General features: G+C 47.8%; 1 protein-coding gene across 1 annotated transcript; it reads left to right on the top strand.

The window, feature by feature from the left end:
* Window positions 1–10100: 10100 nt before the first annotated feature.
* On the top strand, window positions 10101–11232 carry ATP6V1F (ATPase H+ transporting V1 subunit F). The gene is made up of 2 exons (XM_005142590.3): window positions 10101–10343; window positions 10438–11232. Exons 1-2 carry the CDS (start codon window positions 10186–10188, stop codon window positions 10637–10639), a joined length of 360 nt encoding a protein of 119 aa, XP_005142647.1. The 5' UTR covers window positions 10101–10185; the 3' UTR covers window positions 10640–11232.
* The last annotated feature ends 3126 nt before the right edge of the window (window positions 11233–14358 follow it).

The raw sequence follows: 14358 nt of genomic DNA, 5'->3' as shown, positions 1-14358 counted from the left end.
GCCGAGGAGGCCGTGCCGCCTCAGGAGGTGCGGGCCTTACTGTGCTGAGCTGCGGTGAGGAAACACAGACCTGGTGCCTGGAGGGGCAGCGGGGCAGAGGATCCGCAACCGCGGTGTGATCTCCCAGGGCTGGAAGGCACATGGCTGAGCCCCAACCCTGGTCCTGCCAGCGGCTGTACTCGTACGGGAGCGCCCTACTGCAGAAACAGTGCCTTAGTTAATAGGTTAGCGGTAATTCTGTGTCTTTACGTGACCCAACCGCAAAAACATCAAATCATAAAAGCAGATTTCCAGTCTGTCGTGTACTTCACTCAGCTGCTTCTCGAGGTCTCGAGGTAAAGGAGAGACAAAAGCTGTAGGTGCAAGTGCAAAAAGATAGTGGATTCTATCATTTGAAATTACATAAATGGGTAGTTTTGCACTCCAGACCAAACTGCAGTGTAAAAACGCCCAATATGAAGCTAAATATAATGTACCAGTCTAGACAGAGCAGCAGACAGGTTGCCCAGCTTCCAAGAAGCTACCAACAGCATGGGCAAACCCTTCAAAAGGGTAGCAAATGCTGCTTGTACCTACGCTTAGAAAAAGTGATACAAAGTAGATAAAAATACTACATTTCCTTTTTGTCTAAGCTCAAAGAGACGCAATCCTTTTCCTGTTTGTCCTTGACTCCTTCCCATGGATGATCCAGGAGGGACTCTGTCTTCTTCACTACCTTGTCACGAAACTGAGGGCCTTCAGCTCAGTCACACACAGGAGCACAGACTCTCCCTCTGCCCTAGTATGGTTCTCTGCCCCTTCCCCCTTTCTGGGAATACCTGCATTACTGTGTTAGTATCAGTAAACAGACAGAGATGTGTAAATACAGCTTCCCTGATTTTCAAAACCAGCTGCAGGTCTCATGGAGATAGAGTCTTGAGGTAGCTGGTTGCAGTTCTTGTGAGTTAACTTTAAATAATGTTATTCTTTCTCCAGCTTAATTCACAGGTAATGAAATAACTCTTTAACATGGCAGGCTGAAAACACATGGCCTATAAATAGGGGACAGGCGAGGGGACACAGGCATTCATGTTAATTTACAGAATATAAAGCATTAGCTTACTGATACTGAAGTGCTTTACAGTGTTATGCAGTGACAGATTTGAATCAGTGTTTTAAGATCCTTTTTTCTTAGGAAACATCATTTCACATTCAACTGTGTATTTGTGTAAGTGAAACTGATGTCTGAGTACCCCCCATCTGTTCTGAAAATACAGATTTAATACCATATTCAGTAACCCTGAGTCTGGAATTTCCTTGTGTTTCTACAGTCCCAATACTATACATGCTGAATTCCTGCATGGTGTCCTATATTTCTATTCCTCTTTATCATTCAGCTAAGGAAATATACTACTTTATGAAGACTGAGGAACAGATACTTAAGATTAGATGCATCCCAATTATGAACGGCTTCCAGTGTGCCCAGCTTTAAATAGGTAAGTCTTGATTTTCAAAAATGTGGCTGTTTGCAGCTTAGGTGAAGTAACATCAGTTTTCTAGAGGTAGGTGGTCAAGCACTGGGAATGAGAAGATCCTTTTGAAAACTGGTGACTCAATGATTTGCTTATCTCCACAATATAGACAAGTTTAAGATTCCTGTCTGCTTTATTCTCTGTCCTAATTCAATACTGCTACCTGTGCAGTCAGAGAATAGAAGCTAAAGTAAGTCTTCGACTTTATGAAGTCAATGGTAAAATTGTTAACTCTAATACAAGGTATTCCATCCATGAAAGTTGTAAGAGTGAAAAATAGAAAAATGAGCAACTGTATAGATTTAGAAATTTACAACAAATATGCGCAAGGAAACATTGTTAAGAGTAAAAAAAAAAAAAACAGATGAGCACAAGACCAGGAGATTCAGTCAAAAATTACTCTGCCATAAAGGTTTTAAATCATAGTTTGAAAAATACCTTGAGATCTTAGATTACCTTTGGGGATTAGCTTTTTTCCATCTGTCTCACTTTAAATTCCACCACAAAACCCAAGAATGTACAATAAAAAGAAAACACACTTTGACAACCTTATGATTTTACCTTCTAATGCACCATGATATAACTTCCATGATAATTCATAAATCTTAGAGTATAATCTGACGAGGCTTGCTGTATTTTGTAATGTTATCCCATGCCAGACATCCCCTTTGAAGGGACCATCTACTGGAAACCCTCAGAGCATGAAATTAGGTGATGTATCTAGCGCAGCAGGAGGCAGGAATAGCAGAGAGTTTAAACTTTCATTCATCTTGAGATGGAAGTGTTTTGGATTTTTCCACATGATCTTTCAGGGTGCCAGAGAGGGATCATTTCCACAGTAGTACTTTTGAGGAGGGGAAATTATGGACAACACAACCCATCCTAGGTGCCTTTCATGATACTAAATTCAAGTGCTGGACCTGAATGACAGTCAGCTATCCTTACTGCTGGGAATGAGCTTCCTGGAAAATGACATAAGGCCCAGGAGTTGTCAGCTACTTACCAGCATGACAATGAATTTTAGAAGCTGTCAGAGATACCATGAATGAGAGAGATATGTCTCACAGGCTTTATTAAGTATCAAACTAGCAGAGCTTGAGATGTGTGTATAAAAAGAGGTGAGAGTTGTTACAATTTTTTGTAAACACACAATTTTGTATGTTTTGTATGTAAACACAGTTTATGTAAACATACAATTTTGTAACAAAAAGTTGTTACAGTTATTGCAGCATACTTAATTATTGTCTAGAAAAGGGACTTTCTGAAAACTTGAGAGTTGTAGGATTGATCCCCCTATTCAGGACAGATAGAGTGAGTTGACTTGGAATTCTGCCAGTATAAACCACAGCATTAGCAGTAATGTTGAAGTCTGCTTGGAAAACATGCTTGGCATTTTCAGAGCTTTAGGAAGTAAGACATGTTCTTTGCGTTGAATTCAGAGTTGTGACACACGACTGCTCCCTATTAAAGGCTCCAGAAGAATCTAAAACCCAATACAACCCTTTCATTATGAAAAAAAAAATGAAGCCTTGATGCAATGTGCAGAGTAAATGGTTTGAAATAGATATAAAAGAATCATTTTATTTTTAAAAGACCTATTTCTAAAACGCAGAGGAGAAACAAACATGTTTGATAATGTCATAAAGCTTATAGTCCTCTATATAGCTCATATAGTCCTCTGTGTAGCCCTCTACAATGAAATCCCTTTAAAAAAAAAGTTCAGCAATGATGGGTTTTGTGTCTTGGCTACTGGTTTGTGTTTCCTAGCTTTGTGTAGTGTCTCAGCATTCTCTCATTCTTTCGTCTGTAAGAAACATAAGACACAAACTGTTTCAGTGTTCCCTCGGGGCACATAGTATTTAACATAGAAGCCAGAATTGCTCTGTAAAATAGCAAATGCTCAACTATTATTGGACATAATCAAATCCTTATTGTGTACATTTATACTCTTCATGTGCCCAGGCTAGTAATATTTTAAGAACCTAATGCAGTGTGTTGTGTAAGGCCACTTATCTTGTTCTTTGGCATTGATGCAGCCATCCTGAATTTCCTTAAGCTATCTAAAAGGGCTTTGCTGCTATGTCACAGCCACATCAGCTCGTGCTGCATCAAATTGCTAAGTACAGTGTGTTTGACAGATATTAGCGTTCTCTCTTGATCAGACCCAAGAGAGAGGAACTTGATTCGAGGGCCTATGAATATTAAGTAGGACCGGTATTCCTAGGAGCTGTTAATCAGCATGTTATTTTTGTGGTGTGCATGCTGGGATTATTGGTAGTGAGCATGTGGGTACACTGCTGTGAATTTTCTTCTTTGGCTTAAGATCTTGGAAACTTGTTACTGTAGGAATGTTAGGCTTACTTTTAAGAATCAGTGTCTAGGGTCAAGGTTGTTATGAAAATGAATACTAAATATGTTCTGACAAGCCCTTACCTACCTTTCTTATAGTCGGTTCTTTATGGCCATTTGTTTGCTGTTCAAAGGCACAATAGATTAATTTTTAAAAGCAGATTCAGAAATACTTTCTCTGGTGTTTCAAAGCTGACTTCCCCAAGAGCCTGATAGCAGAAAGAGAGGTCTCATTCTTTTTTCAAGACCACAAAAAGTTTGTACCATCTGGCATGTATTTCCCATTATAGAATGATGACCTTACCTGTAAGATAAGTCGCTTCAACTTAACCACACTGTTGCACAGCATTAAAGAAATGGTGCTACAAGTTTCTGTGTCTGAGGGAAGAAAAAGCACCCCCAACACACACAAAAAATCTGGATGGAATGGCTGCTGCTACAGACTTTAAAAAAGATGTAACTGTTTTAAGAATTAAATGTACGGGTACAAGAAGTTCCACTTGAATATATTACATTCATTCACCAGGCTCCATGTCGTGCTTACAGTTTTGTATTTCTCAGGAGAGAAATCAAAACTGTTATATAATTCTCCAGGAACAGATAAAACCTCCCATAACAATGTTTTGCAGTGGATAATACTTTGCAGTGTTGTTTCAAAGACAGTCTATATCGTGTTAGCTTATTTAAAAAACAACAACGCCACAACAAAAACCAAAACCCACCAAACCCCCTTACATTACCCCAGTGTGTTCCATTAATGAAAAGGCTAAGGAAAACAAAACAACCAAAAAACCTACCCAAAACCAAGAAAATCAAAGGCCAGCCTTCCTATGAAATTCCTGAAATCCCCCAGTGCTATTTGTAATGAAAGTAGGTAACTAATGAGCATGTGATAATATTTTGGTTTGCAGATTTTTTTCTCTCCAGTATGCTGGCATAATTAATGGTTCTGTATGTTCTGTATTTATTCATCTTCACGTTTTAAGAGGATGATCAGGGGCTGCAGCACCTCCCATATGAAGACAGGCTGAGAAAGTTGGGGCTGTTCAGCCTGGAGAAGAAAAGGCTGCGTGGAGAAGTCATAGCAGCCTTCCAGTATCTGAAGGGGGCCTACAGGGATGCTGGGGAGGGACTATTCATTAGGGACTGTAGTGACAGGACAAGGGGTAATGGGTAAAAACTTAAACAGGGGAGGTTTAGATTGGATATAAGGAAGAAATTCTTTAGTGTTAGGGTGGTGAGGTACTGGAATGGGTTGCCCAGGGAGGTTGTGAATGCTCCATCCCTGGCAGTGTTCAAGGCCAGGTTGGATGAAGCCTTGGGTGACATGTTTTAGTATGAGGTGTCCCTGCCCATGGCAGGGGGTTGGAACCGGATGATCTTAAGGTTCTTTCCAACCCTAACTGTTCTATGATTCTAGTGAAGAGTGAATGGGAGGGGGAGTGTTTCCCTCAGACTTCAGTACGTTCCGTGCTCCATTTTTATTTTTTCGATTTTCCTGTGCAGGTCACCTTACGGCCAGCAGCATGTGACTGTGAGATGTGATTCTGCACTCAGTTTACATCTACATTTGCATGCTAACCTGGGCCAGAACTGGGCTGAAGCAGAGGTGTGCTGTTGTCTGCACTGTATGCAGCTGTGGGAACACTGGCACGGTTTTGCCTGTGCCAACAAGCACCGTCCCAGAAGATGCCTGGGCCCTGAGAGCATTTCTCTGCCTTCTTGTAGTTCAGCTTCAGGACCAAAGAGCATATTTGTAGCCAGTTTCTCCCTGTTTAGTTTTCAACTGGAGCTTTTCTTGAAAAAGGTCTAAATAAAAATGAGTAAGAACTTTCAGAGTCTGAGGTCTGAGCCAGTTTCCAGGGGATCCTTTGAGAACTTTTCCAATTACTTCCCTTAAGCCGGGCTCCTGAGTTTAGCTATTAATCTTCCTTCATGAATAAATCACTGTTGTGCACTAACTGTTTTTTGTTAGCATTCCTCCAATTTTTCTGTACTTTTCTGGTAATGAATTTAATGCAGTATTCTTCATGTGATCTTACAAGATGAGCCAATTGAAGTGCTAGGATTACAGCTAAAAACAGCTTAAAAGCAACTGTTCATCTTTTGTAACAACAAATTTAATGAATACAAAGATTAACTTCTCACTAATTCTCATTCTTCTCTTTTTCCTTAAACAGCCATTCCCAATAGGAATTCTGTTGGAAAAGCAAGGATTCCAAGGAGGATGTACAAATTAAAAAGGGTGAGTTAGGAGCAGATGAGGGACAGTAATAGAGCCCATCATTACAGGAAAGAACTTCACAGTCCTCCCATTCATCCCAACTGCTTCCAGGTCTGGATAGAGAATAACAAACTGAACCCTGCCTTCTGTTTTTGTGTAAGGCACTCTGATACAAAGTGTTTGTCGATAATAGAAAAACCAGGAAGAGTGGTGAGATCTTACTGATCGATGCTGTCAAGCAGCAATGGGCATAAAGGTCAGAAGGATTTTAAATCCACTGGGATTTAATGGCACTACACATTTTTTTTCTGTGACCAGTTTCTGTCCTAAATAAACAACCTGGAGAATGGAAATAGTTCTGACAGGAGGGATATGGCAGCTCTGAACTTAATAAAAAGTTAAAATGCTCAGATAACACTGTGCTGTGTCATGCATCTCATATGGATCAGAAGACACTCATGGGAAGTGAATGCAGCCAAATTGCTCAAACCATGTTGAAGGACAGGAGGTTAGCATAGGAAACAGAGTAAAGAATAAAACTCCCTTTGGGGAGTCCTCACACAAAGTGAAAATTAAGTTTTCTAGACAAAAATGCCAGAGACATGATGGACTGGCAGAAATGGACTGTGTTTTGGGACTGATATGCTGCTGTACTTAATATCCTTTTTCTTTGGAAATGTGTGAGACCTTTAGCAACCACTGCAGGCCAGGACTTTGTTATGTCTGAGAAATGAAACTATAGGATCATTTTTTAAAACATAATAGATTTTTCAGTCTTGATTTCATGTAGCAATTCCTTTGTGATCCTGCAACCAGAACCTGTTTACTGACATATTTGCTCCCCTTTTGTTGATACACAGTTAATCTTAACAGGTAGCGAATTGCACACTCTGCTGTTTGTAGGGCTGTTTTGCAGTTTTTGTTTGGTGTAGCTTTTGCACTGAAGTGCACTTTTATATTTCTTCTGAAGCATAAAATTTGACATGACATATGGCAAATAGACTGAGATAAAGTAGAAGGGCAGGTTTGGTGTGGAGCTTTCACATTTGCAACTTAGTCAAGATTTCTCTTATAAGTGATTAAAGAGTTTGCAGTGGTAGCCACGGTATGTAGGAGTCTCCTCCCAGCATCTCCAGTCACAAATCTGGGGTAGCTCAGAGAGAGGACATACAGCTGGAGAGATGAGGGGCAACACAGGCAAATCTGGGGGCTACCTTGAACAAGAGGATGAAAAATTTTAGAAGATGCCAAATTACGGAGGACTGGGGGAAGTTGTGAGCATTGAAAATAAAAAGAGGTCCTTTCTTCCTGAGGATGCAGAAGGAAAAAGTAGAAGATTCATCTAAAACAGAGCAAAAGAAGGCAGGCTTCCCATAGCTGTTTTTCAAGGAAAAATACCTACAGTTGCAATCTCCATTCTTAATAAGCACTGCTGTCTCACAGAAGCTCCTTTAGAAACCACCTCCTGGCTAGGGTTTTGATTAGTAATTATGAGCAGGTTTCCTTTCACTGGCAGCTTTCCAAGGAGAAAGGCAAAACACTGACTTGAATCCACTGGTAAATCCCACACCTTATGAAGCTAGTAGTGAATCATCATTTCTCTTTCATTATATCAGCACTGCTCACACAGTGTTCCTAATGCCCCAAACAGTAATGATGCACACATTCCATACAGTGAGATCTTTGCATCCAAAATTACTTACTTAAGAATAAAATGGTCCCAGAAAAGTTAGTTTTAACATATAAAACAGAGAAGATTATTTCCTGACATGACATGCGGCAAAGATTTTTTGACAAATAAAGGAAAATTTTTACTCTTCCTTCTGCTTTGAGTGTGACTCTGCTCATGCAACAGCTGTTCAGAGAATAATACAGATTCATTCATAGTAATGTGATAGAACCGTTCTCACATATTCACTTTTAATTTAAGGGAGCTGTTCCCATGAGGCATACTTGTGTGATAACATACTTACATTTTTGCTTCTGATGAAGAATGGAACTTGCTACATTCTGACTTGTTCTGCCCACAGGTGAAAGTGCTTAAAGGAGAGCCCCTGAATTCTTTAACATAGTATCAACAGACACTTATATTCACACTGTGTTTTTATTACTATTAAGGTGTAGTCAGTAATTTAATATTTAATTACATATTTAATCAGATTTAATATTCTGAGATTGAATTAACGAAAGACAACATGCATGAAAATGTACCAGGTCATTCTGCCACAGTGTGTTTCATGGTAGAACTCCAATTTCACATCTGTATTTTGAACTATGTCAACTCCACTGCGTTTGAAATAAGAAGGTGTTTATGAAGAAGTATTTTACAGTGATTGCAAGAACAGCCCAGTGGGATTCAGGATGTTTACCTTCCAACATAGTACTGGTCAGGAACAGAACAAGTTTTTCCTTTTTTCCTAGTAATCATGATTTTTTCTAATAATGTCCATTAAGCCCTTGATATGTTGATTTATTACTTACATTGCTGCTCTGCCTCTTGATGAACCACACTTCTGTCCAGTTGCCATGGCAGTAGATGTTGGAGCTGAGACTTCAGACTGGTTGGATGGACCAGATGTTATCACAGCCTGTTTGTTTCTCCTGCTCTGTCAGGCTTCCACCCAGATGAAGCCAGATACCCAACTGTGCGAGTACTCATTGACTCCTGCACAGAGTCAGTCAGTTGACTTCAGCAGCTTGTAGCATCAGTTTAGGCTAGATGACCTGTTTTTCCAGTGGCACAAATGCAATGCACTCACGCTAAACATGATGATGTGAGCAGACAGAATAGTTTGGATGTGATACCTTCCTGATTTTTTTTCACCTTGAAGAGATTCACTGATGAGTTAACTACACTCGGGGCACTTTGGTTCTCTTCTTGACTTGTCACAGGGCTTAGGGAAACAAATACAGATTAATTTGAAACAGCTATGAGAACAGCAGCTTAAGGATATTTCTGGAATATACCATATTTATACCTTCTGTTATGCAAGTATTATTTTCCTTCTTTCTCATATCAGAAACCTGAGCTATCTTCACGGAATATAATACCACCTCAAGGTAAATCACGCAGCTTGTTATTAAAGCTGATCTATCAGAGCATCCAAGTCAGTGCTAAGCAATCTATCAAGCAGAGGAAATGGTGAGTCATTATTAAAGTTATGAGTAGCTGGTTCCTAAATCCTATATAATCACTTTTTCTGGCTGGGAGCTGACTTTGGAAAATCTTTCAAAGCTGACTCATCCTGTTTGGCATCCACTGTAGCCCAGTGTGATAGGTAACATTTACCTTTCCCCAGGCAACTTCCCACCGTTCTTGCTTCTCAGCTAGCGGCTGAGAGAGTTTGTAGCAGTGCATTTCAAATTAGAGTCAGATTTAAGTTCTCCGAAGGCACCTTAATTGGAGTAGAGATTGGGCACATAAAACCAAAATTACAACTCAAACCGTCTGTGTAATTCCCTAATTCTGGCATTACTGAAACACCCTGGTACCTCGCTTATTTATTTCAAAGCTTCCCATGCTTCTGCACATGGACCTGATGTGAACATTCCGAAGTCCAACAAGGATCTGGAATTGGGGTGTTTTTCCTCCTAACTTCCTTCAGCAGCCCTCCTAGATACCTAATCCCCTAATCAAAGATTCATAGGTGCAAAGTAAAAGGAGCAAGCTGAAAGCCTGATGGGGGCTAGTCCAGTGCAGTGAGGCCCTGGGGTCACAGGATGTCCCTATGGAATTTGGGGTGATCCCATGGAGTTTGGGAGTATCTCCATGGAATCGGGGAATCCCCCATTGGCTTCGGTGTGCCGCCACGGTGTTAGCCCCGCATGCGCAATGCTGGGAGGTGGCCGTGTGGGCGGGGCGACACCGGGGTTGCCCTGGCAACGAGGGTACGCGGTGTAGTCAGTTGGAGGCGTGGCCACGCAGAGCTGTCAATAACCGGTAGGGGGGCGTGGTCACCGTCTGGGGGCGGAGCCTCCAGGTTCGCATCGTTCTGCGCCGGCGCGGTGGGCGTGGCTCCGAGGGCCAGGGGGCGTGGCCTTCCCCTGTTCCCGGCAGCTGGCGGCGCTCGTCGCGGACGGGTGTCGGTGGGGGCCGCGGCCATGTCGGTGCGCGGGAAGCTGATCGCGGTGCTGGGCGATGAGGACACGGTGACCGGGTTCCTGCTGGGCGGCATCGGCGAGCTGGACAAGCACCGCAAGCCCAACTTCCTGGTGGTGGGCAAGGAGACGAGCGTGGCCGAGATCGAGGAGGCGTTCCGGTAGGCGCCGCTCCGCCGGGAGGGGCACACACACACACACCGGGTAGGGATGGGGGGGTTCGGGTGCTGATGGGAGCCCCCGGCCCGCCCGCAGGAGCTTCCTGAACCGGGAGGACATCGGCATCATCCTGATCAGCCAGTGCGTGGCCGATCTCATCCGGCACGCCGTGGAGGAGCACCGCCGGCCGCTGCCCGCCGTGCTCGAGATCCCCTCCAAGGACCACCCCTACGACCCTAGCAAGGACTCGGTGCTGCGCCGCGCCAGGGGCCTCTTCTCCCCCGAGGACCTGCGCTAGGAGCGGGCACCCCCGGAACAACCCCCTTGGAGCATTCCTGGAACCCCCTTGGAACCGTCCCGAGAGACCTCAGCCCTGACGGGAAACACAGTTTCCCCCCCACTGAGGTCCTAAACCCCCTGTGGTGTCCTAAACCCGTCCTCCGGGGTCATCAACACCCTCGGGCGAGCTCAGCCCCCACCCCCATGGACCTCAAAACCCTCTTTGGACCCCACCATCCCTCCCTGGGGACCCTAAACGCCCCCCCCGGGGGCCTCAGGCCTCCCCTGCGGTACTGATGGGAGGGGGGGGTGAGGCTCCCGTGACTCTGGGTCAGCAGCGCTGGAACAGGAAGTGCCGCCGCGGGGCTGCGTGATCCTGACTGGTCCTGAGCGATCCTGCCTGGTCCTGGCTCACTCTGCCCGCTCCCTGCCCATCCCTGCCTCGTCCTTGCCTGCTGCCCGTCCCCTCCTGCCGCTCCGTGCCTGTTCCCTGCCTGCTCCATGCACACTCCTGCCCCATCCCTGCCCCCGAGCGGGTCTGGGACTCCCCCGGGACACGCGGCCGTTGGACCGTGCCCCCCCGCGGGTCCCCAACACGAACTGTCACCATGACGGCCTCCTGTGCTCTGTGGGGTGCGGCGTGGGGCTGGGGGGGGTGGGGGAGAGGTACTTGGTGGGGTATGGGGAGGACAGGGACATAGGGTGGGGACATTCTATGGGGCACAGGGGAAGGACAAGGACACACAGTGTGGCACAGGAACATGGGGTGGGGACACACTGTGGGGCACAGGGTGGGGTAAGAACACACTGGAGCAGAGGGAAGGGACAGGCCATGGATGGGGACAAGCCATGAGGCACAGGGTGGGAGAGGGACATGGGTAGGAACACACTGGGGCACAGGAGCATGGGGCAGGGTCATACTGTGGGTCACGGGGGGGCTGGACAGGGACACACTATGAGGGACACCCACACCCCAGGGAGCAGGGGGGTACTGAGGGAGTGATGGGCACATGCACACATGAGGGATCGCACACACACACCTGTGTGCACACATACATGTATCTGCGCATACACATGTGCACACACACATGTGCTTGCACACACGTGTGCACACAGACATGCCTACACTCACGCCTGCACATACACACATGTGCACACATACATATGCCTGCATATACACATGTGCACATGTACATCTGTCTGCACTTACACACACGTGTGCACACATACATGTGCCTACACAAGCAGATGTGTGCATGTGCACACACATGCGTACACAGTTGTGCACACACGCATGTACTTGCACACATCAGGACTTGCATGTGTGCACACACCTGTGCATGCCCAGACACATGTGTAAGCCCTTTGGTGTGCATGCACATACCAGCACACTGTTCACGTGCGCATATGCAGGCACATGCACATGCATCCATGCACCTTTGCATGTGTGCACACATGCGAGCACACATGTGCATGCAGACGTGAATATGCACACTCGCATTTGCACACGTACACATGCAGACACCTTTGCATGCACTTAAACATGCGTGCATGTGCACATGTACACACACACATCCTTACAGGCAAGTACGTGCACACGTGCATACACGCATCCCCCTTGCATGCACACACACATGCACACATACACATGTGCATACACACATCCCCCTTGCACACACACACACGTGTGCACACATACACACGTGTGCATGCAGAAACCTTCACATGCACGTACTTGCACATGCTCCTGCATGCACACACCCTCAGCCATGTGCATAGATGTGTGCATGCACACACAGCTGCATACGTGCACACACCTGTGATCAGCTGCTGTCCCCAGGCCCCATCCTTGTCCCCAGAGCTGCTCAGTGCAGCCCCAAAGCCCTGAACTCACCATAGGGCGCACACCCGTGCACACTCTCCGGTTACAGGCAGCGATGGTCCAGGCAGGGGTAGCGCAGGAGAGCACAGGCAGTGAATAGCACACTCAGGGGACTCCTTCGTTCTGCGCAGGCAGCAGCCCCAGGGCAGATGGTACAGGCAGCGGATGGTGCAGCAGTGCAGGCATCCTCGGACAGGAGAGAGCTGCAGGCAGGAGACAGCCCAGGGCAGCGCAGGCAGAGCGGGCAGTGGATAGCACAGGCAGTGCAGGCAGGGATGGCACATGTATTGAGACACCCCAAGGTAATGCAGGCAGAGTGGGCAGCACAGGCAGGGAATAACATAGGCAGAACAGGCAAGGAATAGCACAGGCAGGGAACAGCACAGGCACGGAGGGCAGCGCACAGGCAGGACCTACCCCAGTGCAAGCAGGACAGACAGCGGACAGCCGGTGCAGGCAGCACATACCCCAGTACAGGCACGACAGGCAGCGGACAGCCGGTGCAGGCAGCACATACCCCAGTACAGGCAGGGTGGTGCAGGCAGCGCAGGGCAGACGGGGCGGTGCGGACAGGATTTACCCCTCACGGGGCGGTGCGGGCAGCGCGGCCCCTCCCCCTCTTAATCCCCCCCTCCCCCCCCGGGCCGGGGCAGCAGCACCGGGCAGGTAACGGGGTCCGGGGGGCTCGGCGGGGTCCGGGGGGGTCCCGGTGTTGGGGCGCAGCGTGGGGGGGGCCCAGCGCGGTGCTGGGGGGAGCGGCGTTGGGTGGCAGATGGGGTCCCCCCCGCTCTAATTAGCTAATGGGGGGGGACGCGCCAGATGGTGGCCGCCCCCACAGGCTGAGGGTGTCCGGGGGGGGGCGTGGGGGGAACTCGAGAGGGACACGGAGGGGACACACGGGGGACATGGGGGACACACGCGGGTGTCTCCTGGGCTCCCTGAGCCCCGAGAGCACGGGAACGGGGGCACCCAACAACGGGGGATGCCCAGGGAAAGGGGGCAGGTGTGGGGACGAGCAGGGACTGGGAGCTGAGGATGGGGACCCAGGATCGGATCAGGGGGATGGGTACTGGGGGAGGCAGGATCACGGGGACAAGGGTAGGGAGACCCCAAGGTGGGACACAGGGTACAGGAATGTGGGGATGGAGACCCCAGGGATCAGAAAATGGGGAAGGGGACACAGGACAGGGACCTGGTGGGGGACAGGGATGGGGACCTGGGGCTGGAAGCATGAGACCATGGCTGACGGGACACAGATGTGGGGGCACGGGGGACAGAGGATAAGGACAAGGGACGGGGACGCAGTGCCAGCCCCGGTCCTTCCCCCGTGCAGGGCACCACCGAGGGTCCCGTCCCTGTCCCCATGGCGGTGCCGTCCTGCCCGGCTCTCCTGGCCACCTGCCTGGCGCTGCTGCTGGCCACCGGTGAGCGCGGGATGGGGACAGTGGGGATGGGGGCACCCAGCGACTGGTGGGGACGGTGGCTGGGGCCTTGGGGACCCTGAGATGTGGTCACCAGGGAAGGGAACCCTGGGGATGAAGACCCAAGGATGGGGATACAGGTGATGGGGTCACCATAGAATGGGGACTTTGGGAAGGGGACCCTGGGATGGAGACCCTGTGGGGTGACAACCATGAGATATGGGGACCCAAGGGCATGGGGACCCAAGGGAGGGGATCCAGGGGACATGGTCACCAGGAGATGGGGACCCAAAGGCTTGGGGACCCTGGGGGTAGACACTATGAGGAGTGGGGACCTAAGGGGATGGGGTCATGAGGAAATGGGGACCTGGAGATGGAGCCGTGGGTCTGGGGACCCTCATGGACATGCCCCACACGTGCCCCCCACCCTGCGGG

The sequence above is a fragment of the Melopsittacus undulatus genome, chromosome 5 (genome assembly GCF_012275295.1).
Source record: "Melopsittacus undulatus isolate bMelUnd1 chromosome 5, bMelUnd1.mat.Z, whole genome shotgun sequence".
NCBI classification, from domain to species: domain Eukaryota; kingdom Metazoa; phylum Chordata; class Aves; order Psittaciformes; family Psittaculidae; genus Melopsittacus; species Melopsittacus undulatus.
The sequence above is the reverse complement of the archived record's forward strand: the minus strand, read 5'-3'. Positions and strand labels throughout refer to the sequence as shown.

Bases quoted from the DNA above. Each gene is read 5' to 3' on its own strand.
- ATP6V1F (XM_005142590.3), top strand. From the start codon at position 10,186: ATGTCGGTGCGCGGGAAGCTGATCGCGGTGCTGGGCGATGAGGACACG. The intron at 10,344-10,437 runs GTAGGCGCCGCT...GCCCGCCCGCAG, and splicing joins GAGATCGAGGAGGCGTTCCG to GAGCTTCCTGAACCGGGAGG.